Below are 26,258 nucleotides of genomic sequence, written 5' to 3'. Positions count from 1 at the left end.
AAATAGTTTTAGGGGAGATTTTGTCCAGGAGGATTTTGCCCGAGAAGGTATCTGGTATGTGAAGACACAACTATTTCAGTGAAATTGGTGCGTCTTTTGGGTTGTACCCTGCTTAAAAAGATTTAAATCGACTAACTTATTTTTGGTTAGTTGGTTTTAAAATCTTTATTCAAACTATGAGACTTTATACGCTGTCTGGTTGGACATCTACGGCCTAAAAAATCTGGAAAAAAAATTAACATAAAATTGGAAATTGCGACATATGCTCCATTCCCTCGTCATCGAAGCAGTTTGGTTTTGTATTATTTTTTTTGTCCGCTCAACAAAAAACAAATCGTCCCCACAGCCAGTTATCAGCTTGCTTTGCCTACCGCATATTTTGATGATGTGGATGTGATTACCCAGGCTTCTTCCAAATTTTCATTTAGAGACATCAATTAGTGACAATCAAACCTGTATAATCACATTCTTTTTGAATCTAGAAAGAAATTATCATGGATCATTTGTGAATTTGGTTACAATCGTGAATGACTGAGCTTGCAACATTTTTTGGGGTTTCAATATGAATATGTCATATGGAACCAAAAAAAAAAAAAAAGGCAGAAATAATTTATATTAACACTAGTTTGATTGTGTTTATAATGATAACACCTTTTGTATTGTGTAGTACGAAATCTTCCTTTTTTTTAATACTTAAGGTGTTACCATATATTTCAAAATATTTGATTCAAAATAAAAAAAATACTCAATTTGCTCAACTAACATTCTGCTGGCCATTGCTTCCTTTCTTCGCTTTTCTAACAACCCAAGGCTGTGGAGGAGGATGTTGTCGGTGATTATGTCACCCAAGCCCCTCCCGTTGCTCCGGATCCCGTCGTTGTCCCAGAAACGGCGGAAAAGGTGGACACTGGTGTGGAAACATATGACTTGAAGGAATATGATGACCTAAAGGAGTATGACTTGGGAGAGGTTGACAACAGGTTGTATGATTATGGGGCATATGATGAGTACGGCCCCGCCCCCTCGAAACCGTCTACCGCCTATGATGAGGAATTGGGGCCCGGGGTGGCTGCTGAAACGGACGTTTCTGAGAGCGCCGTAAGTATTCGCACCCCGATTTGGAGACTGAGGGGTGTGTGCATGTGTGCACGTGCTGATTATTTTTTCTCGTTGGCATGAGTAACGAATCACTGGCATGTTGCGCCGGTCGTGCCGATGCTTTGCCGGTGATTTGATTGACCTCATTGTTTGGGTTTGTTTTCATGGAATGCTTCACTTCATACATTCTGAAATCATTTCTCCACACCTAACCATCAATCACATGATTAGGATTGTTTGGATTGGGGTTTGCATGTTAGTAATAACTAGTTGACACCATTGCTCCACTTCAAGTCCAGGGGTTCACTCTTGCTCCAGATAACTAACATTTATTTGCCTGATTATTTTCTTCCAGTGTCAAATCCGACCTCTGGCTCCCACATATATACAGTCTTGATGGATGGAGTACAATGTGCCGCCATTTTCTTTACTACCACAGGTTGCTGGAGCTGGAGGAGCCTTTGGCCAAAAGGGAGAGAAGGGCGAACCTGCTGTGATTGAACCTGTAAGACCCCCATCGTGCTCAGGAACTCTAATCTTGAGTCGATCTGAATTTTACTCTCCCTGCTGTCGTGTGAAATACGACAAATTGGAGTAAATATGTTTGTTTATACACACTGTTTTTCTACTGCCAATGTTTGTTTTCTCAAGGGTATGCTGATTGAAGGACCACCAGGACCTCCTGGCCCAGCTGTGAGTATAAATGATTCAAAAAAATAGAAATACCTTCTCAGTTGTTGTTTTCCACAACACAATGGTCACCTGATTTGATTATCACATTATTCTCTGTTTTTGAAAAGGGTCTTCACGGTCCCTTAGGCCTACAAGGACCCCCCGGTGCTGCTGGAGATCCTGGTGACAGAGTGAGTTTAAATTTTTTTAAATTTGAATTTAGATTTGTGACTTTTGACACCATTACGTTCCACTTCTTGGTCATTAAATTAAACTTATATTTACATCCATGTTATTTTCCAATAGCTTTATCCTGCATTGATAACTGTGTCAAATGCATTTCTTACTTTCTTGTTGTTTTAAGTTAATTATGATCTGAGCAGCTGCTAAAGTTAATTACATCTAGCACCGGATTTCATTGCGTATGCATTGTAATCACTTAATCGGTTATGGTGACCCGTAGGTCAAAATTGCTGTGTTTGCACAATACCTGAAAAATGTCTTTGTCCTGTCAAATCAAATTGTTCTAATGCGAAAATAAAAACTATTTCCATCTATTTACATCAATTTATTCTTTCCACGCGATCCACCATAGGGTCCTCCGGGTCGTGCCGGTTTACCCGGAGCTGACGGCATGGCCGGACCTCCCGGTACCATGCTGATGCTGCCAGTAAGTTCTACCAATATTAACCAGTTATTTTTGTCCCACCGAATAATGAGGGACAATTAGTAACGCACCGAGGAACCTTTTCATGGCTTTTGTGTGTGTATATTTGTGTGTAACAGTTCCGCTTCGGTGGCGATGGTGAGAAGGGTCCGGTGGTGTCGGCCCAAGAAGCCCAAGCTCAAGCCATCCTTTCCCAGGCTAGAGTAAGTGGACAAGGACATGGAAATCTAAAAAGCTACATTTTAGTAGAACAAATGCATACATTGTTAAAATATGAATCCAAATACAGTTAATACTATACACAGAATATTATATCAGTCATGTTTACCTTTCAGCTGGCTATGAGGGGACCCCCAGGGCCGATGGGTTTGACAGGGAGATCAGGGCCAGTGGTGAGTAACTTCTTTCGACTATTCACCTTGATTTTCTTTTTTTTTTTTTTTTACATCACTCCTGTACCTTTCAGCCTCCAATTCAACAAAAACATCGTCAATGAAACATGTTAAGAATGTAGGTCCTTTTGTCAACATGTTTTATTTTACTAACAGATAGTAAAGTTGACTTTTTTCATTATACGTAAATTTAGCGATCATTATTGTAATTGTGGCATCATTTAATTGTGGCGGATTGTTTGTATGGAAATGTTGCTGCATCAGCATTTTGGGGCTCAACCTGCTTGTTGCTATCTAGGTGCTACCAGCTGCTTAGAAAATATACTTCTGTCTACCTCCCACCTTCCACTATCTCTTTTTTTTGGGCTTGTTGATACACGAGCCATCATTATCTGCTGCAAAAAAGCGCATGGACAGGGCCTCTGTGAAATCTACCTTTCACTGCCTTTGGTCCAAGTGTAATCATCCCAATAAAAATACAAATAAAAAAAAGAAACATTTTGCTGCATTGTGTGTGGATTGAGATTTTAATATTTATTAGTTGTGTGTTTTTATTATATTGTTGCCGTATAGAATATAGACATATAATTTTAGCAAAACAAATTTATATCTACACTTCCAGGACATGTTTGCCCACACTCTCCGCAAGTCCGTGTCAATCTTGAGTCACATACAGCGAGATTTAATGTAGTTAAACACTTCCCTCTAGTGGTTACCCTCAAATAAATCCTGCTGTTGCTGGAGAAAATTATGCTGACAATTTTCCAGACAATTGGTTTAATTTGTCCTATCATCTGTTCAGGGTCTACCTGGCTCAACTGGACTCAAAGGTGAAGGTGGAGATCCCGGTCCTCAGGTGAGTTTAAAAAAGGAAATAGAAAGTCACTCAAAGTTGCTGATGTATTTTTTTGTGCGTGTGTGTGTGTCTATAAGGGGCCCCGCGGTGTCCAAGGGCCACCAGGACAAATGGGAAAAGCTGGCAAAAGGGTGAGTGACCTCAATGACCCGTCCACTCTCACTGTACAGTGTTTGTTGTTCATGTGGACTTGTTTGGACCTGCTGCTCAAACACTGAGAGGATTATTTACAAACCAACAAACAATAGCTTGCTTAAAGGCCTGTACAGCTTCCAATCATCGGATCAATTGCCGGCCTCTTTAATCTGTCTGAAAATGTCAAAATGAGTCAGAAAGCGAATAGGTGACGTGCGGGCCCAATATGTCTCACCCGCCAAGCAGCTTGACCTAATTGGTTCCTAATTAAAATAAAGTAGGTATTAGCAATAAATAATAATCATAAAATAGGAGATTGTTGATTTTTAATACCACTTTAATTGACCTTGAATTTACCGTGTACTTTTTTAAATTATTTTTGTTTTACAATTATTATGTTTTTTATTATTGTTGTTTTCTTTTGTGTTTAGGGTCGTGCCGGAGCCGATGGTGCACGTGGGATGCCTGGAGAGCCAGGCAGCAAGGTACTAAATAGATTTACTAGCAATTATGTCTGCAAAATAGTGCAATCGGAATGTTATGTGGCTGTGAATTGACGTTGTTGTCATAAAAAAAAAAAACAAAAAAAAAAAACAGGGTGACCGAGGCTTTGATGGACTTCCCGGACTGCCTGGTGAAAAAGGACACAGGGTAAGTACAGCTATATTTTATCTTGTAAAATAATTTATAATATCTTCATTATGAGCCATCAATAGTGTTTGTGATAATTTCCAAATTTTTAATTGAAACTATTTTTGGCCAGTCCTACTTGTGCTGCAATAGACTGGTTGTCATCATATCTTAATTAGTGTTAAAAATTGTGAAATTCCAGTTTGATGACTGACAACCTGCAAATGTCAGGAAAGGGAAAAGAATGAAAAGCCATCATCAAGAATTTCTTAATGTTCTTTTTTTTTTTTTTTTAAATTAGGGTGAGCCAGGACCAATGGGACCCCCAGGATCTCCTGGAGAGGATGGACAGAGAGTAAGTGCATCTGATTTTGAAAACACAAATTGGTAGAACGAAAGCAAAAATAAAACCCTAATCTGAAGTCACCCACTGGTATTTTGAGTTTCATCAAAATTTGCATTTATTAAACTGTCTATTTCTCCCCCACAGGGCGAGGATGGAGAGATCGGACCCAGAGGGTTGGCTGGCGAGAGTGTACGTTTATTCATCTATTTATTTTTTCAAATTAATAACACTGGTCAATTTTTTTTTATTTATCTGATTCAAATCTGCGCTTGTTTGGTCTCTAGCACATTTAATTTTAATAAATAAACAAATGAATAAATAAATAAAAATAATAATAATAATAATATTCTCACTCCTTGTAGGGTCCAAGAGGTTTGCTGGGACCCCGCGGTTCCCCCGGACCTCCAGGCTCACCTGTATGTAAATCATTTGATCAGTTCCTGATATTGGTAAAAGATTAACAATCATCCTCATTTTGTTTTTGTTTTTTGTGCCTCACAGGGTATTGCTGGAGTTGACGGGCCTCATGGTCCAAAAGGAAACATGGCAAGAACATTATTTTGTTTGTATCTTTAAAACCTTTCCTCTCAGCTCTTAAAGCCTTCTTTTGGGATTCACAGCTGAGGTCAGAGGTCATTCCTGTGCCTCAAAATGACCTAGAGAGATCCCTCATTTTGTATTTGTTATGGCATTTACCGTGAATAGAAATCTGAAGGACGCTTGAATATATTAACAAGTATAAAGCAAGTGATACTTTTGAATTCAAGTCCGGCCTTGTGTTTTGTTTGCTTTGACCGCTGCTTCGTATTTTGATTAGGGACCACAAGGAGAACCAGGACCACCGGGCCAACAGGGTATTTCAGGGACTCAGGTAAACTCATTCATCACACTCTGAATTGCAATCTGATGTCATAGCAAAGTGTATGGGAAGTGTACACGCATTCGTGTGTGTGCGTTGCCATAGAAACCAAAGCTCATTGAAATGCACATCTTCATTTCATAGGGTCTTCCCGGTCCCCAAGGCCCCATCGGACCCCCTGGTGAAAAAGTACGTACTAATTATTTTTTAATTGCGTATGTTCTGTTAAATGTTTCATAATTTAGGGGGGGGGGGGATTGTTTTGTCTCTGATAACACTCTTTATTGTCATAAATACTTGATGTGTATTTTTCTCATCTGCAGGGACCCCAGGGCAGGTCAGGGTTGCCTGGACTACCTGGTGCGGATGGACCCCCTGTACGTGCAATTATTACCTGTGGTCAAGCAGCCAGAATAGCAATAATACTTACTTGGGACCTTCTGAATAAATAATAATGTTGTTTAGATTTTAGTACCATCTGTGTTATTATGTTTTTACAGGGTCATCCTGGCAAGGAAGGTCCGGCCGGAGAGAAAGGAGCCCAAGTAGGTGTCTTCAGGAATTCAGTCTTTTTACCTAAATAATTATAATGCAAAAAATAAAAAAATAGAGGGGGCTGTCCTATTCCCGATGTAAGGGTCAAGTAGCGGGTCATTGCTTTGCTCTATTCATCCACCCTGACTACCATTATTCTTCTTTCAGGGTCCTCTGGGTCCACAGGGTCCAATCGGCTATCCTGGTCCTCGTGGTGTCAAGGTAAGTTCGTCTAGAAAATTAATAATTCAATAATAATGGTCTATTTGAATTGTAGTCAAGCTATGTTTGTAGAGTTTCATCAAGATGAGCTATTAAAGTATGACATGTCCAACAGGGTGCTGATGGTGTGAGAGGCTTGAAAGGTTCAAAGGGAGAAAAGGTAAGAATGAAAGTCAAGTGAGGGGAGTGAATTTTTTATCTTTGTATTCAAGCGACAGCGTCTGTAACTCGGGCCCCGTCTTTGCCTTCCTCACGTCCGTCTGAATCCTTTGAGCCTAGCAGAGGTCAGACAATGGGATGGCCTCCTCCAGTGGAGACGAATGCGAAGCAGCCGTGCTCAAGCCGCCTCGCTTTCAAAGAACAATTCACAATTCATCTCCAGTTCTTTCAAGTGTTTGCCTGCGTGTTACTACTCGGAATTTAAACCTCTGAAGTCGCTGAGATGGTCCCTCGAGATCGATACAAATTTGATTGTATAAAATGTGAGTTTGATGTTACCATAGTGACGGGTGTGTGTTAGTTGGTGAATGATTCAAAGATGAGATTTCAACTCCTGAGTCCTGGGGATGAAGTTTTGTCATGAATAATGGATGGGCTTTAGCTCATGTGTGTGTATGAGCGGATAAATATACAATGCTAAATTATCTATCATATGAAATGATAAAGGACAAAAAAATGATTAATATGATTACAATTTGGAAATGACTGCTTGCAATGAGCAATTCTAGAAACATGCTGTAGGTTGTTCTTGTTTTGTTTTAGGGTGAAGATGGTTTCCCAGGTTTTAAAGGTGACATGGGAATCAAAGGAGACCGGGTGAGGAAGAAATTTTTTATCTCTTAGAATAGATTCTGTCACATCCAAGTCCATCATCTTAATTATTTTGTTGCTAATCAGGGTGAGGTTGGCATGTTGGGGTCCCGTGGAGAGGATGGTCCTGAGGGACCTAAGGGAAGATCTGGCCCCAATGGAGAATCAGGCCCTATTGGTCCTGCTGGAGAAAAGGTAATATGACAGTGGACACCTTTCTGACAAATCTTTGGAGTTATTCATGATTTCATTTTACTCAGGGTAAACTTGGAGTACCAGGATTGCCAGGATATCCAGGAAGACAAGGACCAAAGGTAAATGATTGTTCAAACAAAGCCAAACCTTAAAACTCGTCTTTCAAGCCCTTCTTTATTTTTTTTTCTCAATGCCTTTCCTCCTGCCCACGTCAGCGAGTGAGGATAAAGCCTTTCAAAAGAATGGATGGCATTTTTCAAATAGAATATCAGAATACCGTTGGGATTATTGCAATACAACTATACGGTGCTGTTTAATAATTCAAAAATTCAAGAGACATGTGAAATGATCAAAGATTGAGAGACTCAGCACATTTGATTTCTTGTTTCCAATGCAACGCGATGTGGGCATCACATGTTGGTAAGATAGTCGCTTGATTATTTGTGCATGTATTTAAGATGACGTGCTCCTCATTTCGAAGAGTTGTGCTGACTACAGAATGAATTCCCTTTGTGATATGTCCTTTTATTCCCATTCTTGACAGGGCTCCAGTGGTTTTCCCGGATTCCCGGGAGCCAATGGAGAGAAAGGTGCCAGGGTAAGAATTCTAAATCACATTTAATACAAAAGGATCTTTATTCTATTCTATATAAGCTTATATATTTTGTTATTGTTGGTTCTAAAAGGGTGTTGCAGGCAAACCTGGTCCAAGAGGACAAAGAGGTCCAACGGTATGTACTCATTATTCTCTATTTATTTTCTTTCTACTTGAAATATCTTATTTTGATTACATTTTTTTTGTAGGGTCCTCGTGGGGCTCGAGGAGCCCGAGGCCCAACAGGAAAGCCAGGCCCCAAAGTATGACTCACTATTGATCATAACATACAAGCGACTCTTAAATTGTAGAGAATATGAGTAAAAGATGTTTGATAATCATTTTTTGCGGCTTACAGGGCACATCAGGCAACGATGGTCCTCCAGGCCCGCCTGGTGAGAGAGTAAGTCCATGATGCATGACTCTAATCAAACATGGGGCCACATGATTAGGTATCTCCTCCTCCATAACAATATTTCCACACCTTGAATCTTCATATATTTATTCCAGGGACCTCAAGGACCGCAGGGGCCTGTGGGCTTCCCTGGACCAAAAGGACCACCTGTAAGTTATTTACACCTAACCACAAAATATAAAGCAATCTCCTTGAAGCCAATCCAATATATTTCATCCTCCAAAATAGGGACCATCTGGGAAGGATGGACTGCCTGGACATCCGGGCCAGCGTGGTGAGACAGTGAGTACTTCCATAATATATTCATTTAATAATATTAGACACACTATATGGAGCATATTAACATCCTGGTATGACAATGTTTCTTTTTTTTTCTTTTTTTTTTACACAGTAGGCGATATTCCGACAGACATGAGATTAATCCAACAATAAAAAAGCAAATTTGGACCTTGTCGCATTCATTTTGCCCTCTCTGCATTTTTATTCCATACTTGAGATGAATCACGAGTTGTGCAAGGACTATAAGTTCTTCTAAAAACTCGCATATCGTCAGTGTTTATGATATCTTTCGTTTCTGCTATCCGAACGACGATATAGTCTTCATTAGAATGTTTATGGTTCTGGATTTATAGTTGAGGAGCTCGCTCTGCAGGCATCCAATATGTGGATTGATTACAGTGATAAAAATACTCATGGGTTGTCAGTATAGGTTGTATTGCAGGAAGTGCATATCAAGAGTCAAGATGGATCTCTGTTTCCGCTAAATGTAATATGAGGGCAACAGGAGGGGGAAAAAAAAATGTCAGAAAAGTGACTTTGCCCTATGAAGTGTAAAGAACTTTAAAGTATATCCAAAGGGAAAACCGCACGGCATAAACCAATCAAGTGCAACTGTCAACTTATTCAGCAGCTTTTTTTCTCGACTAATTGTTCTTCCACCGTTTTCTCCGGAGAACTCCGTGTGTGTGCATGTGTATTTCTTTCTGATGACATTCAAATTGTTCTTGAGACAAGAATCAGACATCCTCCTGAGATGATCTCTTATAAAAGTAGTTTGTGAGATTCTCGGCCTAGGTGGTGAAGTGGTGCTGCTTCAAAAATAGGTCAATATATTTATTCGGTTTGTTTTTAATTGAAGTCTTTATTTTTTTTCAGGGTTTTCAAGGAAAAACTGGTCCACCAGGCCCAGGCGGTGTTGTCGGGCCACAGGTAATAAAAAAAAAAAAAAATACTAGTATGTATGTCTGTAAAGTTACCTCTTTTACTAAAATATATTTCATATTAGGGACCCACAGGAGAAACCGGTCCTGTTGGTGAGAGAGGCCACCCTGGACCTCCAGGTCCACCCGGAGAGCAAGGTCTCCCTGGAGCCGGTGGCAAAGAGGGAGCAAAGGTGAGTTATACGGCTTCCGTAAGAGTTTCTATTTACTCCGAGGCGCCTCCGTACTTACATACAAATTTGTGTCACGTCAGCAAAAATGGCAGCGGCCTTTGGATATATGTATTATACATTACATACGACTAAAATGCTCTGTCTGAATTTCCCCGTTTGTCACCATTTGAGAACCCATTAGAGGCCGTCGGGAGGCATTTTGTCCAAACGGCCCCCCTGACGTACCGTTGCACTTATCCTCCTCCTCTCTCCAGTCTTGTGCTTTCATTTCCACCCCCATCTTCCCTAAAACAGACAATCTAATCAAGTCTGTCGGCTAACTCTAAACACTTTACTACTCCCAGACCCATCTCCCTCCCTCGTTTTCACTCAGGCCTCCATTTTAGTATGCCAGGGACACTTTGCTGAAGTCCAAGCAGCAGAGTTTGAATTTTTTTATAAGCCCCACAGGCTCTCTTGCGGCTCTGCTTCCTTGTTGTGCTCAATGAGAACAACAAAGCTCGAAGAAATGTTTCTGCTTAAAAATAAAATGAGTTGTTGTCATTGTGATGACTACAGTTTTTTTTTTTTTTAAATTACAGTTGCATTTGATCAGAATTGTATTGTCAAGAATGAACATATCAACTCAATCAATCCAAACTTCAACCGGGATTTTTGATTGTGTGTTCAGGGAGACCCCGGACCGCAAGGTTCCTCTGGTAAAGACGGTCCTCCTGGCCTCAGAGGTTTTCCAGGCGAGAGAGGTCTACCTGGTGCCACGGTAAGAGAGCTACTTGACGTTAAACTTATTCATCAACGCTTCCTTCTCTCTACCCATGGCTTTGATATAGGAGATGGTGACAGAGCTTGACTCCATAACAAATGAACCGTCACCTATCTCCAGCTATTCGCTCATTTAGAGACAGCAGCTCTCACATTTAATCTTACGTAGAGGAATCGCAACGTGACATGGAACTAATGAAGTCCTCGGCTGCAATGCATCATGGTCCGAGCAGGAGGAAAGATGGTCAGGGATCCAACTGCAGTGTTTTTTAATGACTTGCCAAATACAGTGTGCAAGATTTCCTAAATAATTGTTATCGTATATTGCATATGTGACAAAAGCAAATATTTTGCTGTCGAAGAAAATAATTGACACTTATTTTTGTTCGTAGGGTCCTGCAGGTCTGAAGGGCGGAGAGGGGCCCCAGGGTCCACCTGGACCTGTTGTAAGTATGATAGATGAATTGTAAAATTAGAAAAATAATCCAGAAAGGTATCACCAGAGTTACATAAAAATTCCAATCTAATACTGACCCATTGATGTAAATGTATTTTTTTGTCTTTACTTTGACTTAGGGCTCTCCTGGTGAGAGAGGTCCTGCTGGTTCAGCAGGTCCAATTGGCCTGTCTGGTAGACCTGGGCCACAAGGTCCCCCAGGTCCTGCTGGAGAGAAAGGTGCACCTGTAAGTATTAGTAAACATTGATTGATGCTTTCTTTATCTTTGTCTGAAAAGGAAGCAAGCTAATGTCTTGACTGTATTAGGGTGAGAAAGGTCCTCAAGGTCCAGCTGGTCGTGACGGCGTCCAGGGTCCTGTGGGTCTGCCTGGACCTGCTGGACCACAAGGTCCACCTGGAGAGGATGGAGATAAGGTCAGTAAGCCACATCCCAAAGATAGCTTCAATAACTGTCAGTGGTGAGGACAATTATTGAAGACAGCTGACTGATCTTTACGTGGATTTTCTAGGGAGAGGTTGGTGAACCCGGTCAGAAAGGAAGCAAAGCTGATAAGGGAGAACAGGTTTGTTTCTCAAGGAATTCCCTTTACAAATCCCATTGGATATTTTCTATCCTTAATTCTGATTTTTTTGATAGGGTCCTCCTGGACCAGCAGGTCTTCAAGGTCCCATTGGTGCCCCAGGTCCTGCTGTAAGTTGCCGTTACAATATATATATATTTTTTGTGTTCTATCAGCAACTGTAAAACTGTTGGTTCTCAGGGAGCTGATGGAGAGCCTGGGCCTAGGGGTCAGCAGGGTATGTTTGGACAAAAAGGTGACGAAGGAGCCAGAGGGTTCCCTGGACCACCTGGTCCCATCGGCCTGCAGGTTAGAGCCATTTATTTCCTTCAGTCTTTGTGAGGCCAAATTGTTGACTCTACAAACTCTTAAAATGACTCCGCACCAGGGTACATTTAATAGACTTTTAAAAAAGACTCATTCACTTCCTACCGACTTTCCAGTAATTGCAGCGAGCAACCTCCTGCACTTGTGTCTTTCTGTTTCTCGCTTTTAGCATACTGCGTAATTAGACCACTAACGATTTAATCTCAGAGGACAATTTGACAGCATGGAGAAATTGTCATGCATTGCCGCACATGGTTGACTTACAAGCAATCTGCGTTCGGTTTTACGGCAATCCACACCTCTTGTGACTTGGATGATGTTTCGTTTTTATGTACGATTTATGTTTTTATATCCTCAGGGGCTTCCAGGACCTCCCGGTGAGAAGGGAGAGAATGGAGACGTTGGCCCTATGGTAAGAAACGTGACCTCAACTGCTACACACTTAAGTATTAAAAAATGTATACATTATAAAATATATTTTCCGTAGGGTCCTCCTGGCCCCCCTGGTCCTCGAGGTCCTCAAGGTCCAAGTGGAGCTGATGTATGTATGATAATATTTGAAATCAAATAGTGGCTATGTTCCACAATCAGTGATTTTATTATCAGCTATCAGCAAGTGTTGTTCAAGTTGTTTCTCTGTATCGCAGGGTTCACAAGGTCCTCCAGGCGGTGTGGGTCCAGTGGGCTCAGTGGGAGAAAAGGTACGAGTGAAATCATTGCCCGTATTTGTACGATCATAATTTTACTCACTGAGGTTTGTCTTTCTACAAGGGTGAACAAGGTGAAGCTGGAAACCCGGGACCACCCGGAGAGCCCGGCACCGGGGTATGTAATCTCGAGAGCCATTCCATTTTGTTCAATTCATCAAATTGACGTGATACGCTTCTTTGTTCTGGCAGGGACCCAAAGGCGAGAGAGGAGAGAAGGGTGAGGCAGGACCTCCTGGTGCTGCTGGACCCGCAGGTGCTAAAGGACCCCCTGGAGATGACGGTCCAAAGGGTAACCCTGTAAGCACTTGACATAAATATGGAAATTAATATATATATATATATTCCATTTTGCCTTGGTCTTTGACACAACTTGTTGGTCTCTTTTAAAAGGGTCCCGTCGGATTCCCCGGAGACACCGGTCCTCCTGGAGAGCCAGGCGTTGCTGTGAGTACTGAAATCCTCAAGCAATATTTGCTTCATATCCAAATCTGATTTTAATATATGCTTATTAAATTCAAGTCGGTCTCATCACAGAAAAGATATATTTCTGACACGTGTATTTCTTCAGGGCACGGACGGAGAACCTGGAGAGAAGGGAGAGGATGGTGAAACCGGTCAAGCGGTAAGTATTTCATATCTATATTGCTGGGTTCAAATCGGTGTTATATATTTGTGACATAACATTGTGTTTCTGTGATCTCAAGGGACCCCCAGGTCCATCTGGAGAAGCTGGCCCACCTGGACCTCCAGGCAAAAGAGTAAGTTCAGAATTTGTATAGGGATTGGATTTTTTGTAACGTGCCTGCCAACAATCCAAGTTTGCAAACGTCCGGGAGTTGTACTCAAGTACGAATTATTCATTTTCATAAAAAAAAAAGATAGGGGGAATAACAAAAGTTGGAAATTTAAAGAGAAAATCCTGCTGTGATCGAAAGATGCTCTTAAGTCTGATGGGAAACGAGAAGTGAGACTCCCAAATCAGGAATCCGTTTTCCCCTTTCGCAAAAGAAATGAAAAAAGGCTTATCAAGAAATTGATCCTTGATTCCTTTAAAGCTTTTTGAAAATGAGAGCCATTGCGAGCGTGACACATTATTGATCTCATGCTGCTGTCTGACAGCTGCGGCAAAGCAGATTCATAACATGAATGTGGAACCACAAAATGTGACTTGGCTCAAGGAGTGTTCAACAGAATATGAATTTTGTTGTTAAGATTGTTTCATTGGGAATTGCAGTCTTGTCAAATTAAGAACACTCAATTGTACTTAAAGCTAATGTTTTAATGCAGTATGAAGGAGATATCAGCATGGTGCTACTAAGCTGATTTCACAGATGTGAGTCTTCATGCCGGTGATATTTTCTGGATGGGAAAAATCTTAAAATGCATTATGGCTAACTTTTATTTGAAGAGGTAGTCAGTTGTTTAAGAAAAATCTGTTTATTTGTTGCATCATTTTGGGGAAATTGAATCAATCCATTGGTTAGAAGGGAAACAACTACTCTGTGAACCAGCCCACAGTCTTATTAGTGCCGTCGAAGAGACTCTTGAGCACTAGTTAAAAGTTTAAGATGACAAGCTAATAAAAGCACTGAAGCAGAAGGAGCTCTCTGGGGGTATTAGCGGGCTCAATTTGGACTTTGGATCAATAGACGCTCCGGCTTTGGCTGGTCGAGCAGGTTGATGGTGGAAAGATGAAAGAGGAATGGATGACCCTGCAATGCGGATTAAATTGCTATTGACACATCAAGCACTACTCACCTTGTCGTGATTAGTGTCTGAAACTCTTTGGGAAAAGAAATATGATTATCAACAGGGAAATTTGTTTTTTTTGTCATTCCTGACAGCTTGTTGCTAGGCAGAATTTTCACCCAATAAGGAAATGCCATACAAGACATACCCATAGAAAAAAAAACTGAACAATAAAGATTACTATACATGTCTTTAATATTTCATATTTTTGAATAAAAATCACTTTTTTTTTAAATGCTTCATAACAATGGTGCTCTTCCTAGGGACCTCCGGGAGCTGCTGGTGCTGAAGGCAGACAAGGCGAGAAGGGCGCCAAGGTAAAAAGCACTCCATTGGATTCCTTGGCTTGAAGTGACGTCGGTACTTTTACCAACGAGTACAACTCTTTTGGGGCAACTTCCTGTTTCCAGGGTGAGGCTGGGTCCGAAGGTCCAGCGGGTAAAACAGGACCTGTTGGACCTCAGGGACCTGCTGGAAAACCTGGTCCAGAAGGTCTACGTGGAATCCCTGGCCCTGTTGTAAGTCGAAATATATTTTATTTGAGATATGAGCTTGTTGAAGCAAAAAGGAAATACAAAAGTATTTTTTTTTTTTTACAGGGTGAACAAGGATTCCCTGGTGCATCAGGTCAAGATGGCCCACCTGGACCAATGGTTAGTACATGTCACCTTGTCCTTAACCTTTTATGTTTTATTCAGCACCACGTGGTTCTGTTTTAACATTTTCATTTCTACTTTTGTTCAGGGTCCTCCTGGACTTCCTGGTCTGAAAGGTGACCCGGGCTCCAAGGGTGAAAAGGTATGTTTATCGGGTTTCTTTTGAAAGAAAGCAATTTTTGGCGTTGTGCTTAAAATGTTCTTTTTCAGGGACATCCAGGTTTAATCGGTTTGATCGGACCCCCCGGTGAACAAGGAGAAAAGGGAGACCGAGGTTTGCCTGGACCGCAAGGGTCATCTGGTAGCAAAGGAGACGGTGTAAGTAGTTTCTCTCTAACTTAGTGGAAAAAGACATCATGATGGCCGACGGTAATAATATTTCTTCCATCTCATCTTTTTTTAGGGTATCGGTGGATCATCAGGTCCTCTCGGTCCCCCCGGTCCCCCTGGTCTACCTGTAAGTCTATTCAATAATTGAATCGTTTAAAATTCAGCTGAGTGAATGCAAAACTGATAACCTCTCACATTCAGGGTCCCCAAGGTCCAAAGGGAGCTAAAGGTTCATCTGTAAGTCAAATCATTTAAAATCCAGTTGAAAATAATGACGTGACACTTGGTTAATATGATGAACGTGTCTCACAGGGTCCGGCTGGTTCTAAAGGAGACAGTGGCGCTATTGGTCCTCCGGGTCCTCCTGTGAGTATTTAAGGACTGTGTATGAATTAAGAAGAATTTTTGACATGTATGACACACCCCTCCCTGTAGGGTCCACCGGGTGAGGTCATCCAGCCACTGCCCGTCCGCTCCCCCAAGAAGACCAAGCGTTCCAGCGACATGCAATCCGATGCGGCCGGTACCTTCATGGACTACGGCGAGGGCATGGAGGACATCTTTGGCTCTCTCAACAACCTTAAACAGGATGTTGAGCGCATGAAATACCCAATGGGGACTCAGAACAACCCAGCCAGAACATGCAAGGACCTGCAACTCTGCCACCCGGAGTTCCCCGATGGTAAATCCAGAAAAGGAAAACACAACAGTGTCGGATCAAGTCGTACATTTTGATATAAATATCTTCTTTGGATTCTTTTCAGGTGAATACTGGATTGATCCAAATCAAGGTTGCTCAGGGGATTCTTTCAAAGTCTACTGTAACTTTACTGCTGGGGGAGAAACCTGCATCTACCCTGATAAGAAATCCAATGGGGTAAGTCAGTCTCCATTCCTAGTACCCATGATTTATTTTCTTTGAAATCTTATCGGGGTAATGTTTCATTAGCAAGCAGACTGAATCACATGAAAAGCCTTTTGCCTCAGGGTTAACACACTCTGGTGCAACCAAAGGAGAAATATGCAAATGAGAAACATTTATTGGAATTAACAAAATGTCTTTGTGTTCACAGGTCAGAATATCCTCATGGCCTAAAGAAGTTCCAGGGTCATGGTACAGTGAATTTAAGCGTGGTAAAATAGTAAGTGTTCTCTCTTTCTTGATTCATCAACCAGCTTTTAGTTAAAAAAAAAAAAAACTACCTGAGCGAGAGCTCATGAAAACCCGACTTCAATATAACATCATCCTTTGCCCTTGAGCACGTAAAAACATCCCCTTGTAAACAACTCCTGCTCAATCAAAGTGCTTAGAGGACAAACTTTATGTCACAAACAACTTTTTTTCCCAGCTGTTGTTTTCCTCTTATTTACGATCAACTAGAGCTTACACGTGGATTTTTTTTCTCCCGCCCCAGCTTTCTTACGTCGACTCGGAGGGCAACTCCATTAACATGGTGCAGATGACCTTCCTCAGGCTACTGACAGCCTCGGCGAGGCAAAACTTCACCTACAGCTGCCACCAATCCGTGGCGTGGCACGACGCCACCAGCGACAGCTACGACAAGTCGCTACGCTTCCTGGGTGCCAATGACGAGGAGTTGTCTTACGATAACAACCCTTACATCAAGGCCCTCTCAGACGGATGTGCGGTAAGGAAAAAAAAAAAAATCGGAATAACTTCAATCGCCGGCTCGGATTTTTCTCATTCAAGTTGTTTTTCCGTTACAGACGAGGAAGGGCTACGGAAAGACTGTGATGGAGATTAATACTCCCAAAATCGATCAGGTTCCAATCATCGACGTCATGTTGACTGACTTTGGGGACCCAAATCAGAAGTTCGGGTTTGAAGTCGGGCCCGTCTGCTTCCTCGGCTAAATAAAAATGACCAAAAAAAAAGGACTTGATGGGGTCAGCAGAGAAAGTCAAGTTGAAGCCCCGCCCCCAATACACCCCCCCCCCTCCCACACCAACCCAGGCTTTTTCTATGCCACATGCAAGTTTTGAATAAGAGATGGTGTAGCAAACATGTCCTTTCCATGTATGTACGCGTAAACCCGGAGAATACTTGTTGCCCTTGTAGGGCTGGAACCACATGACCCCATCACGGAGCAAAAGGTGAAGGACATTTTGAAAGCGTGGTAGAGGAGGCGGGCCGATCGGAGCGAGCCCGGGGAGAGGCGGCGGACCTCCTCTCCGGATTCTCCAGGTGCTGTAGGAAATTCAAATGGTGCTTGTTCAAAAAACACACTCCAAAGGAATAAAGAGGTGCTAAGCAAAGAAAGAAGGTCTATTTTGATAATAATAATAAAAACTGTAAGTATTTTGTACATTACTGTTATTTCTGAATCCATTTTTCAAAACTTGCATGTGTTCCATTCTGCTTATTTCAGCAAACGGATTCCACATTTGAATTCTGTTTACCAAATACTGTGTGTACCTTTTTCATCAGGCAAATAAAGTGAGCATCCAAACAATTCTCCATTGCCAAATTTAGACTTTGCCCTTTGTATATATTGACACTCCAAAAAGCTTAGCGACAACATAACGGCAACATCTCCCACTAATGTTGTGATCCTGTGCTAGTAGCAATCATGGCATTCATTTAATTAATTTAATTCTATTTGTTGCTTTTTTCTGTTTTGTTTTCTGACAGGCTTTTTAATTATTATTATTTTTTTGGTTGTATACCTCAGACTTTCTTGATAACCTTTTAGGATGCAAGGATGTTATACCCTGTATATACCTTGGTTAAACAATTAAGTTGATATATTTTGGGTGGGGATTATTTTTGAAAAGAGAGAGTTCCACAACTGCTCGACATCCACTGTTCAAATCCTTTCTGTGAATGCAATGAGAAGCCCCTAAGGTGACCCATTTTGTAACTAAATGTTTTTTTTTTCCATGTTGCTTTTTATAGTTCCATTAAATATTAAAACTGGATTGGAAACAACAGTGAACTGAATGTCTCAGTGGTTTGTGTAAAATGACGTCAACTAAAAACTTTGGGCTGGTGCAATTCCGTCTCTCTTGAAACCAATAAAGTTCCATCTTACAATATTCATTCTTGACATGTGGATTTGATTTTTAAGAGAGCTTTGATTTTTTTTCCTCACTCAAAGCAAAACTCAATCAATAACTCGCTGGCATGACAGCTATGATTTCCCCAAACAATTCAAAACTACACTAAAGTAATTATATTCGATGTTGCTTGAAAGCCCTTTATGAATGTTCTCGGGGAAACGCTTGATATATTTCACAGATATTACATTTTATTATTTATTATCTCTCAGCCTCTTAAGCAAATGGCAACAATGAATCTATAAATCTTGCCCCACAATTTCCACTAAAAAATAGTCTGTAGATAAGAAATAGAAAAGTCTGTATTGATGAAAGAACGACCCACAGAAAAACCCTGTGAATGCTGATAAAATATAAGCAAAGTTTTTGGGGACTTCTACGAACTCTTTCTAATCTACATAATCATCAAATAGACCTCTACAAGTCCCTTAACATTTCTCTCTCTCTCTCTCGCTCTCTCGCTCACCCTCATAATCCTTTCCTTGGCTCCAAGGAGAGGTGGGTGTGATGCCAGTGAGCGAACAGACGTTTATTCGTGAGCCGAGCTCTCCTCTCTGCGCACTCCAAGAATCTTAACCCCCCCCAAACCGGCCACTGTGGGGGCTGCTCGTAGTGAAGTCGGAATACAGCTAGACGTACGTACAGCAGTCAGCATGCGGCTCCTCTTGAGTATATTATACTCCTTCCTCTCCCTGACCATCTTTGGATTGTACCCATCTGCGGTGAGTTTTATGACAACATTTTCATTTAGTTTTTGAGCATCTCCCAAATCTCCATCACTAATGAAAATCCATCATATTGATAATCAACACTGCATTATATCTGTAAATCATCACTAGTCATCTTAAATGTTGTCATCCAGACCCTAGAAAAGTTCCAAATTTATTGCTAAATGCCTGCATGTCTCTTAAGATCCGTTTCGAAAAAGATTGATCAACGTGTTGCAGCGAGTGGCAATGGGGGAGCTGTCCATTGCCGTGGTGCTGAAATGCTATAAACAATCGACTGGCTGGGTGGGGGGGGGGGGGGGGGGGGGCGTGCAACAATCATGCCCTCCGCTTTAAACCTTCTTTGAAGGGGCTTGAAATAGTTTGAATAGGGTGACTAAAGGATAAGTTAATTCATATCCCACTTATTTGGGGAATATTACTGGTGCCCAAATCAATTGCTAATTGCTGGGGGGTGAAATGATTAGAAAATGCAAACCTTTCATGGAATTACTCTAAGCCGCAAAGAATTAATCTGTCACTCACTGGCTGCCAAACCTTTTCGCAACACACAGCTTTGTTCTTCGATGTATTGAACGGAGCAATTTAGTGGCCTCCACTTTGGGCATGTAAATGAATGTGCCTTTAATAGAAGATGTGTATTTTGTTCCCCATGCCCTAACAGAGCCAATCAAAATATTTGTATTGCATAATATTCCGTCTGTTCCCAGCCAGGTAATTATGTTGTGGCTACTCATAGAGCATCTATGCTGCAATTTAGAAAAGTCATTTTGTCTAAAATACTCACTAAAGGGTGAAAGGTCGGGATTAGGTTTCGGGTCATCGTTGGAATAGGGACTGCTGCCCACATATAAATGGAGTAATGGACTGATAATGTTGCGCAATTTTTTTTAACTGCGAGAGGCTGTCATCAGTTTTCCCTTTTATCGCAAAAGGTGAGTTATTTTGAATGAACGTGACTATATAATATATTTTCCAAATTCAATTTTGTAATCAAATGCGAGATAGCAACATACCACAATCAAAATGTGGAATTACAATGGAGCTGCAGCCCTGTACCAATTTCCTTGGAACTATTTCCATTATCATTCAGCAGAAACTAGAACGTATCCTGCCAAACGACAACAGCACTCCATCATCTTTGCAATTGTTTTGCAGTCATAAAAACTGTGTGGGGGGATGATGATAGTCCAGGCACCCAAGTAGTGAAGCCACTTTAGATTCCAAGCGGATCTGAAAAGCTGAACATCTCTTAAAGGCTGCCACATTTGCAATTTTAGCTGCTTTTGACTCAGCCCGACAACCTCCTTGTCTTTTGTTCTCCACTCTGAAGTGTTCACCTCTCCTGGCGGTCGTTAGTGTTGCTATGGCTGATGTCTTCAGCGTGTTACCATTCATCTCCGACATCTACCTCAGTCTGATTGCAGAAGCGGCTACTCATTCAACTTGGTCTTCCTTTGCTATTACATCTACAAGTGTTCACATAAGAGTCATGCATATTACATTGCCGTGGCTTGTTTGAACAGGCAGATGGACGACGAGATGAATTAGCTTCGGCAAATTGGACTTGTGTAAGCTATTCGGCTTAAAATGTACTGACAAATCAAATTTACTTCCCACTTTTCACTCTTGGAAAAAAAAAAAAAGTTTCCAGGATTTTAATGTGAGGAGTCTGAAAAATGTGAATGAATTAAAAGGTGATCATCTTCCTGGATTTTTTCAATTCCATGTAGATTTAAAGCGGGAATATTATTCCACATGAATATTAATCATGTTCTTGGATAGCCAATGCCGAAAAAACTTTCTTTCAATACACGCACAGCAGTATTTTAGGCCAGCCTTTGGAGACTTGTTGCAGCAGTCTGACAACAGAGAGTTGAAGAGACAATGGGGGAGTTAGACAAAAGCACAAAAAAAAGTGTGCTAAATTACAAGTTGATTGCAGCATTCTCCACACGTTGTCCTCCAAAGGTTACCTTGAGCTGCACGCTACGATAGCGCAAGGCGTTTTGCATCCAGTCAGCACATTACTTCCTTTGTGCGCTGTGTCGACTGTGAGCAAACAAAAGCGTGGTCCACCTTGGAGACCAGCTAAAAAGTGGAAGCTCTTCTCTTTGTTTTACAATTCAAGATTGGGTACAAAGGCTGAATAGGATATGAACAGCATGCAGAAAAAGGAAAGTTAGCCTACAGCATGAATTGTACTCATGGAAGCACTAATGAGAAGAGGCTGGAAGTGTGCCAGTTCACATTCATCTGTTGAATGAGTCTTAATTCAGTTTGCAAACTACAACAGATGGAGATACAATCTTTCCGTGAAATCTTACTCAAAAGTTCCGATGCATTTTAAATGAGGTTAGGGAACTAAGTGAGAGTTCTTGGGATCTTGTTGAAAGGTTAAATTGGAAACAAAAAGGTCGTCTGTGTTATGGAGGATTTTTGTTTATTAAAGTCAGCTCATGAAAAAAGATGAAGTAATAGGGAGTCAAAGAAACGTTGACCTTGCATGGATTGCTGAGAAAGAAAGCAGAATTGAACGCAGGAGACCTCAACACCAAGGTTAAGGTGTTGACAAAAGAGGAAGAAAAGAGGAAGGCGGGGTATATTTGCATTTGTTTGCCCAACCACCCACCTCATGGCCAGTTGCGTTTTTTTTCCCCCTTGCAAAAGAAACCATAAAAAAAATAGACGAATGAACGAACACTTGATTGATCCTGGTAATATTTAAGCAACAAGAATTATTACGGCGATTAACTATTTGAGAGCTAAAATGATGTTTGTTCAGAGTAAAATATGAAATTGGAGACAGCTTTGGACATTTTTCATGTAGATTTACTCGTGACACATTCATAAGGGGAAATAAATGCTTTCTATCAGCATCTTCTCGTTATTCATCTTTTTGTTTTAAGCCCGTCCTCGATCAATATCCGGTCTAATTGGTTTGGTTTTGTGCTTGTAGACTATCGGGCCAAAAGATGGTTGGCAGGTGCACAGCTCGGGTCAGGATGCTGACGGACGCTGTGTCTGCACTGTCATGGCCCCAGAACAGAATTTGTGCTCCAGAGATGCCAAGAACAAGCAGCTCCGCCATCTTCTTGAGAAGGTAGGTAGGAGCATTCAAATTCTTCTGTTTTTTTTTTAATCAGCCATTTTGGGTTCTAGGTGCAGAATATGTCTCAGTCCATTGAGGTTCTGAATATGCGAACCCAGAGGGATTTTCAGTCTGTGATGAAAATGGAGAACCAAATGAGGGGCCTGAGGACCAAATTCAGACAGTTTGAGGATGATAGGAAATCTGTCATGAGCAGAAACTTCCAGGTCTGACATTTTTGCGCGTACCCTTTCTTAATTTCTCGGACATATTAGTTTTCCTTGCTCGCATTTAGGAGCTTCAAGACAAGATGGACCAGCTGAAGCCGTTGATCCCCGTGTTGGAGCAGTACAAAATGGACGCGACACTCATCGCCCAATTCAAAGAGGAGATCAGGAATCTCTCAGCGGTGTTAACAAGTATTCAGGCGGAACTTGGTGTCTACGACTACGATGAGCTCTATCAGCGGCTCCTGCAACTGGATACCAGGCTCCGAAGCTGTATGGGCAAATTAAGTGAGTCAAACGAAAATCTGACCTAATCCAAGCCAGTATTTCATTACCGTTTTTTCCGGACTATAAGGCGCACCGGACTATAAGGCGCACCTTCAATGAATGGCCCATTTTAAAACATTCAGCTTTTGAGAAAATTTTAGGTTTTAGTCCAGAAAATATGGTATATTGATTTTTTTTTTTTATTATTCTCAGCATGCGGAAAGTTAATGAAAATCACCGGGCCTGTTACGCTAAAGATCTCCGGAACCCGCTTTGGAGCATGGATGACCGATTCACTGGTATCTTCAAGACACAACAGAGTGAGTTAAAGATTATATATTTTTTTTTATTGTTATTGACGCCATTCCAAATAACATCTCCCATGTTTGACACAGGTTTGGTACATGGACGGTTATACCAACAGTAAGATCGTCCGAGAGTTCAAGACCATGGAGGACTTCTCGGCGGGAGTGGTCGCTCGTACGTATAGCCTTCCGTTCAAATGGGAAGGAACCAATCACGTCGTCTACAACGGCTCACTTTATTATAACAAGTACCAGAGCAACATAATTGTCAAGTACAGCTTTGAGACAGGCACCGTGCTGGCCCAGCGAGCTTTGGAATTTGCCGGCTTCCATAATATGTACCCGTATACGTGGGGAGGATATTCAGACATCGATGTCATGGCGGATGAACTCGGAATGTGGGTGGCGTATGCCACCAACCAAAACGCTGGCAACATGGTCATTTCTCAAATCGATCCGGACACCTTACATGTCCTGAAAACTTGGAACACGGAATACTCCAAAAGGAACGCGGGGGAGTCGTTCATGATCTGCGGGACGCTTTATATCACCAACTCGCATCTGTCTGGAGCAAAAGTTTACTATGCGTACTCCACAAAGACTTCAACGTATGAGTACATAGACATTCCATTCTTCAATCAGTACTTCCATATCTCCATGCTTGACTACAATGCCAGAGAGAGAGTGCTCTATGCTTGGAATAATGGACACCAGGTCATATTCAACATCACCTTGTTCCATGTCATAGAAACAGATGATGACTCTAAAAAGTGAGATAAACATTTACAAATTGTTGAACCTGGAGCATTGTGTGGTTCAGATTTTTAACTTCAAGACTCTGAAATGGAGCATGGAAAGTAACTCGTTCAGAACCATTGATGGTTATAGACGTCAAAGATATTAACTGGGTTGGTAGTGAATGAGTTAATGGGGGGAAAAAATAATCCATTAAACCATTCTACCGCTGGAGCATTTCCCAGGTGGGCAAAAGGCAGACACCATCTTAAAGTGGTTGCCAGACAACCACAGGGCACAAACATTAACACCATCTCTGAGTGGGGACTGAACTTGTTGCTAAGCGAGTAGACCACTGCAGCATGAGTACTGTAGAAAAACATTTTTACACTTTTTCCACATTGATGATACACTTAAATACGGCATCGCTGTATATTGTACAATATATGCCCAGCTTCTTAGTTTGTGCATGCATGCCTAATGTTACATTTTTCGTGCTTGCAATCAGTGCAATTTAGTATTTAGTTTTTTTTTGTGTGTGTATTTTTGGTGTCTTTTTAATAAAGCATTTGTTGAAAGCAGTTGAATCCTTTTTTCTTCACCATTAAAAAAATGCACATTATATAATACAAAATAATTGAAATGATTGAAATATTGGATAAGCATGGATGATGACTTCTAGTCGGTTCACAGGTAAATGGGGTGTCATATTTTTGGAGTCAATTCTAGTTTGGGAGTAAATTCTAGTGTGTAATGTGTGCAGCAGCACTGCAGCAAAGAAATGACGAGGCCGAACAAAGCATCCACCTTAAATACAGAGACAAGCCTCACCTGGACATGACGCAAACGACTGCGGGAAGCTGATTGGCTGAGAAAAACGTAGCTTAATGAGTAGATGGCACATGAAAAAAAAAAAAAGACATAACATGAAATGAAAGTAAATCCAAGCCAACTTTTATTTTATCTTCACTTCAGCACCATTCTGATGGAAACGTCCAACTGTAATGTAACATATATCATTGCTATGACTCAGCTTGCAGAGGAAAGATTACTCATACTCACTGTGCCTTTATAGAACTTGGGCACCTGCCTTGAAAATCCCAAAGATCATCATAGTGCATTCAGCACTGAACATTGTAATCACGTTAAATCAGGAGAGCAGATGTTGTGGGGAAGCTGCTCAGATTTACCTCACAAACGCTGCAGTGTTGATAATGAACACTGGATTTAATGCAGCACTAAAAGCCACCATAATAATACTTTGTATTCATGGGATGTGATTGTGTTTAGTTTGACATTATTGTGATTCTCCTGTAAACACCATTTATTTCTGTTTTCACTTGCTGATTCTCTAAATAAATAAAAAAAAGTGTATTATTCGTGGAGGAAAATATAAGGAAGAAAAATGCCGTCACTGCTACCCATTTGTTGTCATTTTAAAATCCCTCAAGTCGTAAATAAAAAACAAAACAATAACACATACTTCATGCTCAGCTCACAAACAAGAATATTGCTTCTATTATTAAAGAAAAACATCTTTTTCAAATGAGAATCTGGGAGTAAATGACTATTGAGTCAAGAATAGGCATTCAATTTACAACCGGGCGATAGACTCCACCCGAATACATATTTCATCATAAATAATAGTTTGCTCGTCAAAATTCTCTCTCAGGCTAATAAATCACAACATAAGGCAGCCATGTCCAAGCAACCTGTCACATTATGAGTATGGGAATAATATGAAAAGGCCTTTTCCATCATTCTTTCCCTTTGGGCCGTGCTGTGTTGCTTGCTTGGTGTGAAGTCAGAAACGTATTTCTATGTTTCTCTCTCTCAGGTACACTCATATTCTACTCCAGTCTGAGAACAGCAGGCTAGCTCTAGATTTTTGATTAAATATAAAATTATATTGAGCAAAAACCACCCCCGTCATGTTGTATTATCTGAATGGATTCAGTTGTTCATTTCTCAGAGTTGGCTTTTTTGTACAAAACATCAGAGCGGTCACAGAAAGTAATTTCTCACTGTGTTTTTCTCGTTAACCACATGTGGAGCTGAAGGTATTTGCGGCAAGCGTGCTCATTTTTTATGCTGTCTTGTGTTAAGTTTTAGCAATCGGGGAGCACAATCTCGCTTTCATCAACGACGAAATCAAAATGCGGCAGCCTCAGGCTGTCAAACCCAAAGGATTAAATTGTGCTGACATCAGCAATCAAGTCACTTTAAATCATCTGACACCAAAGAGTTAATATTTAACATTCTGTATAATGTCAAGTGTGCTCATAGAAGTTTCCAATTCTGAGCTATAAATCTTAAAACAATATCAAAGTCTCTATTCCATGTTTTGGGGACGGCGTGATGAAATTCGCAGCAATCCAAAAAGCGCAGTTTTTGACAGGATACTGCACTGTGGTAGTTTTTAAGATGTTTTAATGAGGACGCTGAATGAAGGGAAC

The 26,258-nt window shown here is 41.1% G+C and overlaps 2 protein-coding genes across 6 annotated transcripts in view; both read left to right on the top strand.

Annotated features, from left to right (window-relative positions):
* col11a1a (collagen, type XI, alpha 1a) overlaps positions 1–18,166 on the top strand; it is a 28,417-nt gene extending 10,251 nt beyond the window's left edge. For 4 of the 5 annotated variants that reach the window (XM_061265725.1, XM_061265724.1, XM_061265728.1 and 1 more), the window contains 59 exons: positions 1,538–1,603; positions 1,750–1,791; positions 1,899–1,961; positions 2,366–2,440; positions 2,557–2,640; positions 2,773–2,829; positions 3,632–3,685; positions 3,763–3,816; positions 4,252–4,305; positions 4,418–4,471; positions 4,752–4,805; positions 4,941–4,985; positions 5,159–5,212; positions 5,298–5,342; positions 5,614–5,667; positions 5,800–5,844; positions 5,979–6,032; positions 6,156–6,200; positions 6,358–6,411; positions 6,527–6,571; positions 7,174–7,227; positions 7,309–7,416; positions 7,482–7,535; positions 7,961–8,014; positions 8,103–8,147; positions 8,221–8,274; positions 8,370–8,414; positions 8,522–8,575; positions 8,655–8,708; positions 9,582–9,635; positions 9,712–9,819; positions 10,490–10,579; positions 10,974–11,027; positions 11,158–11,265; positions 11,346–11,453; positions 11,549–11,602; positions 11,677–11,730; positions 11,801–11,908; positions 12,285–12,338; positions 12,414–12,467; positions 12,574–12,627; positions 12,698–12,751; positions 12,826–12,933; positions 13,027–13,080; positions 13,205–13,258; positions 13,341–13,394; positions 14,649–14,702; positions 14,796–14,903; positions 14,985–15,038; positions 15,130–15,183; positions 15,252–15,359; positions 15,445–15,498; positions 15,573–15,608; positions 15,684–15,737; positions 15,807–16,053; positions 16,136–16,248; positions 16,445–16,513; positions 16,787–17,020; positions 17,100–18,166. In XM_061265725.1, coding sequence (XP_061121709.1) covers positions 1,538–1,603; positions 1,750–1,791; positions 1,899–1,961; positions 2,366–2,440; positions 2,557–2,640; positions 2,773–2,829; positions 3,632–3,685; positions 3,763–3,816; positions 4,252–4,305; positions 4,418–4,471; positions 4,752–4,805; positions 4,941–4,985; positions 5,159–5,212; positions 5,298–5,342; positions 5,614–5,667; positions 5,800–5,844; positions 5,979–6,032; positions 6,156–6,200; positions 6,358–6,411; positions 6,527–6,571; positions 7,174–7,227; positions 7,309–7,416; positions 7,482–7,535; positions 7,961–8,014; positions 8,103–8,147; positions 8,221–8,274; positions 8,370–8,414; positions 8,522–8,575; positions 8,655–8,708; positions 9,582–9,635; positions 9,712–9,819; positions 10,490–10,579; positions 10,974–11,027; positions 11,158–11,265; positions 11,346–11,453; positions 11,549–11,602; positions 11,677–11,730; positions 11,801–11,908; positions 12,285–12,338; positions 12,414–12,467; positions 12,574–12,627; positions 12,698–12,751; positions 12,826–12,933; positions 13,027–13,080; positions 13,205–13,258; positions 13,341–13,394; positions 14,649–14,702; positions 14,796–14,903; positions 14,985–15,038; positions 15,130–15,183; positions 15,252–15,359; positions 15,445–15,498; positions 15,573–15,608; positions 15,684–15,737; positions 15,807–16,053; positions 16,136–16,248; positions 16,445–16,513; positions 16,787–17,020; positions 17,100–17,246 — 4,176 coding nt within the window. In that variant the 3' untranslated portion in view covers positions 17,247–18,166. Of the gene's footprint in view, positions 1–810; positions 1,099–1,537; positions 1,604–1,749; positions 1,792–1,898; positions 1,962–2,365; positions 2,441–2,556; positions 2,641–2,772; positions 2,830–3,631; positions 3,686–3,762; positions 3,817–4,251; positions 4,306–4,417; positions 4,472–4,751; positions 4,806–4,940; positions 4,986–5,158; positions 5,213–5,297; positions 5,343–5,613; positions 5,668–5,799; positions 5,845–5,978; positions 6,033–6,155; positions 6,201–6,357; positions 6,412–6,526; positions 6,572–7,173; positions 7,228–7,308; positions 7,417–7,481; positions 7,536–7,960; positions 8,015–8,102; positions 8,148–8,220; positions 8,275–8,369; positions 8,415–8,521; positions 8,576–8,654; positions 8,709–9,581; positions 9,636–9,711; positions 9,820–10,489; positions 10,580–10,973; positions 11,028–11,157; positions 11,266–11,345; positions 11,454–11,548; positions 11,603–11,676; positions 11,731–11,800; positions 11,909–12,284; positions 12,339–12,413; positions 12,468–12,573; positions 12,628–12,697; positions 12,752–12,825; positions 12,934–13,026; positions 13,081–13,204; positions 13,259–13,340; positions 13,395–14,648; positions 14,703–14,795; positions 14,904–14,984; positions 15,039–15,129; positions 15,184–15,251; positions 15,360–15,444; positions 15,499–15,572; positions 15,609–15,683; positions 15,738–15,806; positions 16,054–16,135; positions 16,249–16,444; positions 16,514–16,786; positions 17,021–17,099 lie in introns of all 5 variants that reach the window. The other variant, XM_061265723.1, reaches the window with a different exon arrangement.
* Positions 18,167–22,339: 4,173 nt separating this feature from the next.
* On the top strand, positions 22,340–23,997 carry LOC133143656 (noelin-3-like). Its single transcript, XM_061265729.1, has 4 exons — positions 22,340–22,495; positions 22,564–22,783; positions 22,976–23,082; positions 23,158–23,997. The coding sequence occupies exons 1-4, from the start codon at positions 22,349–22,351 to the stop codon at positions 23,839–23,841; spliced, it is 1,158 nt and encodes a 385-aa protein (XP_061121713.1). The 5' UTR covers positions 22,340–22,348; the 3' UTR covers positions 23,842–23,997.
* The last annotated feature ends 2,261 nt before the right edge of the window (positions 23,998–26,258 follow it).

Source organism: Syngnathus typhle, linkage group LG19, assembly GCF_033458585.1.
Source record: "Syngnathus typhle isolate RoL2023-S1 ecotype Sweden linkage group LG19, RoL_Styp_1.0, whole genome shotgun sequence".
NCBI classification, from domain to species: Eukaryota; Metazoa; Chordata; class Actinopteri; order Syngnathiformes; family Syngnathidae; genus Syngnathus; species Syngnathus typhle.
Note: the sequence above shows the minus strand (reverse complement) of the source record. Positions and strands in the feature narration are given on the sequence as shown.

Coding starts and splice junctions, on each gene's coding strand:
- LOC133143656 (XM_061265729.1), top strand. CDS start 22,349: ATGTCTCAGTCCATTGAGGTTCTGAATATGCGAACCCAGAGGGATTTT. Junction 22,496..22,563: donor TCATGAGCAGAAACTTCCAG/GTCTGACATTTT, acceptor GCTCGCATTTAG/GAGCTTCAAGACAAGATGGA. Junction 22,784..22,975: donor AAGCTGTATGGGCAAATTAA/GTGAGTCAAACG, acceptor TATTATTCTCAG/CATGCGGAAAGTTAATGAAA.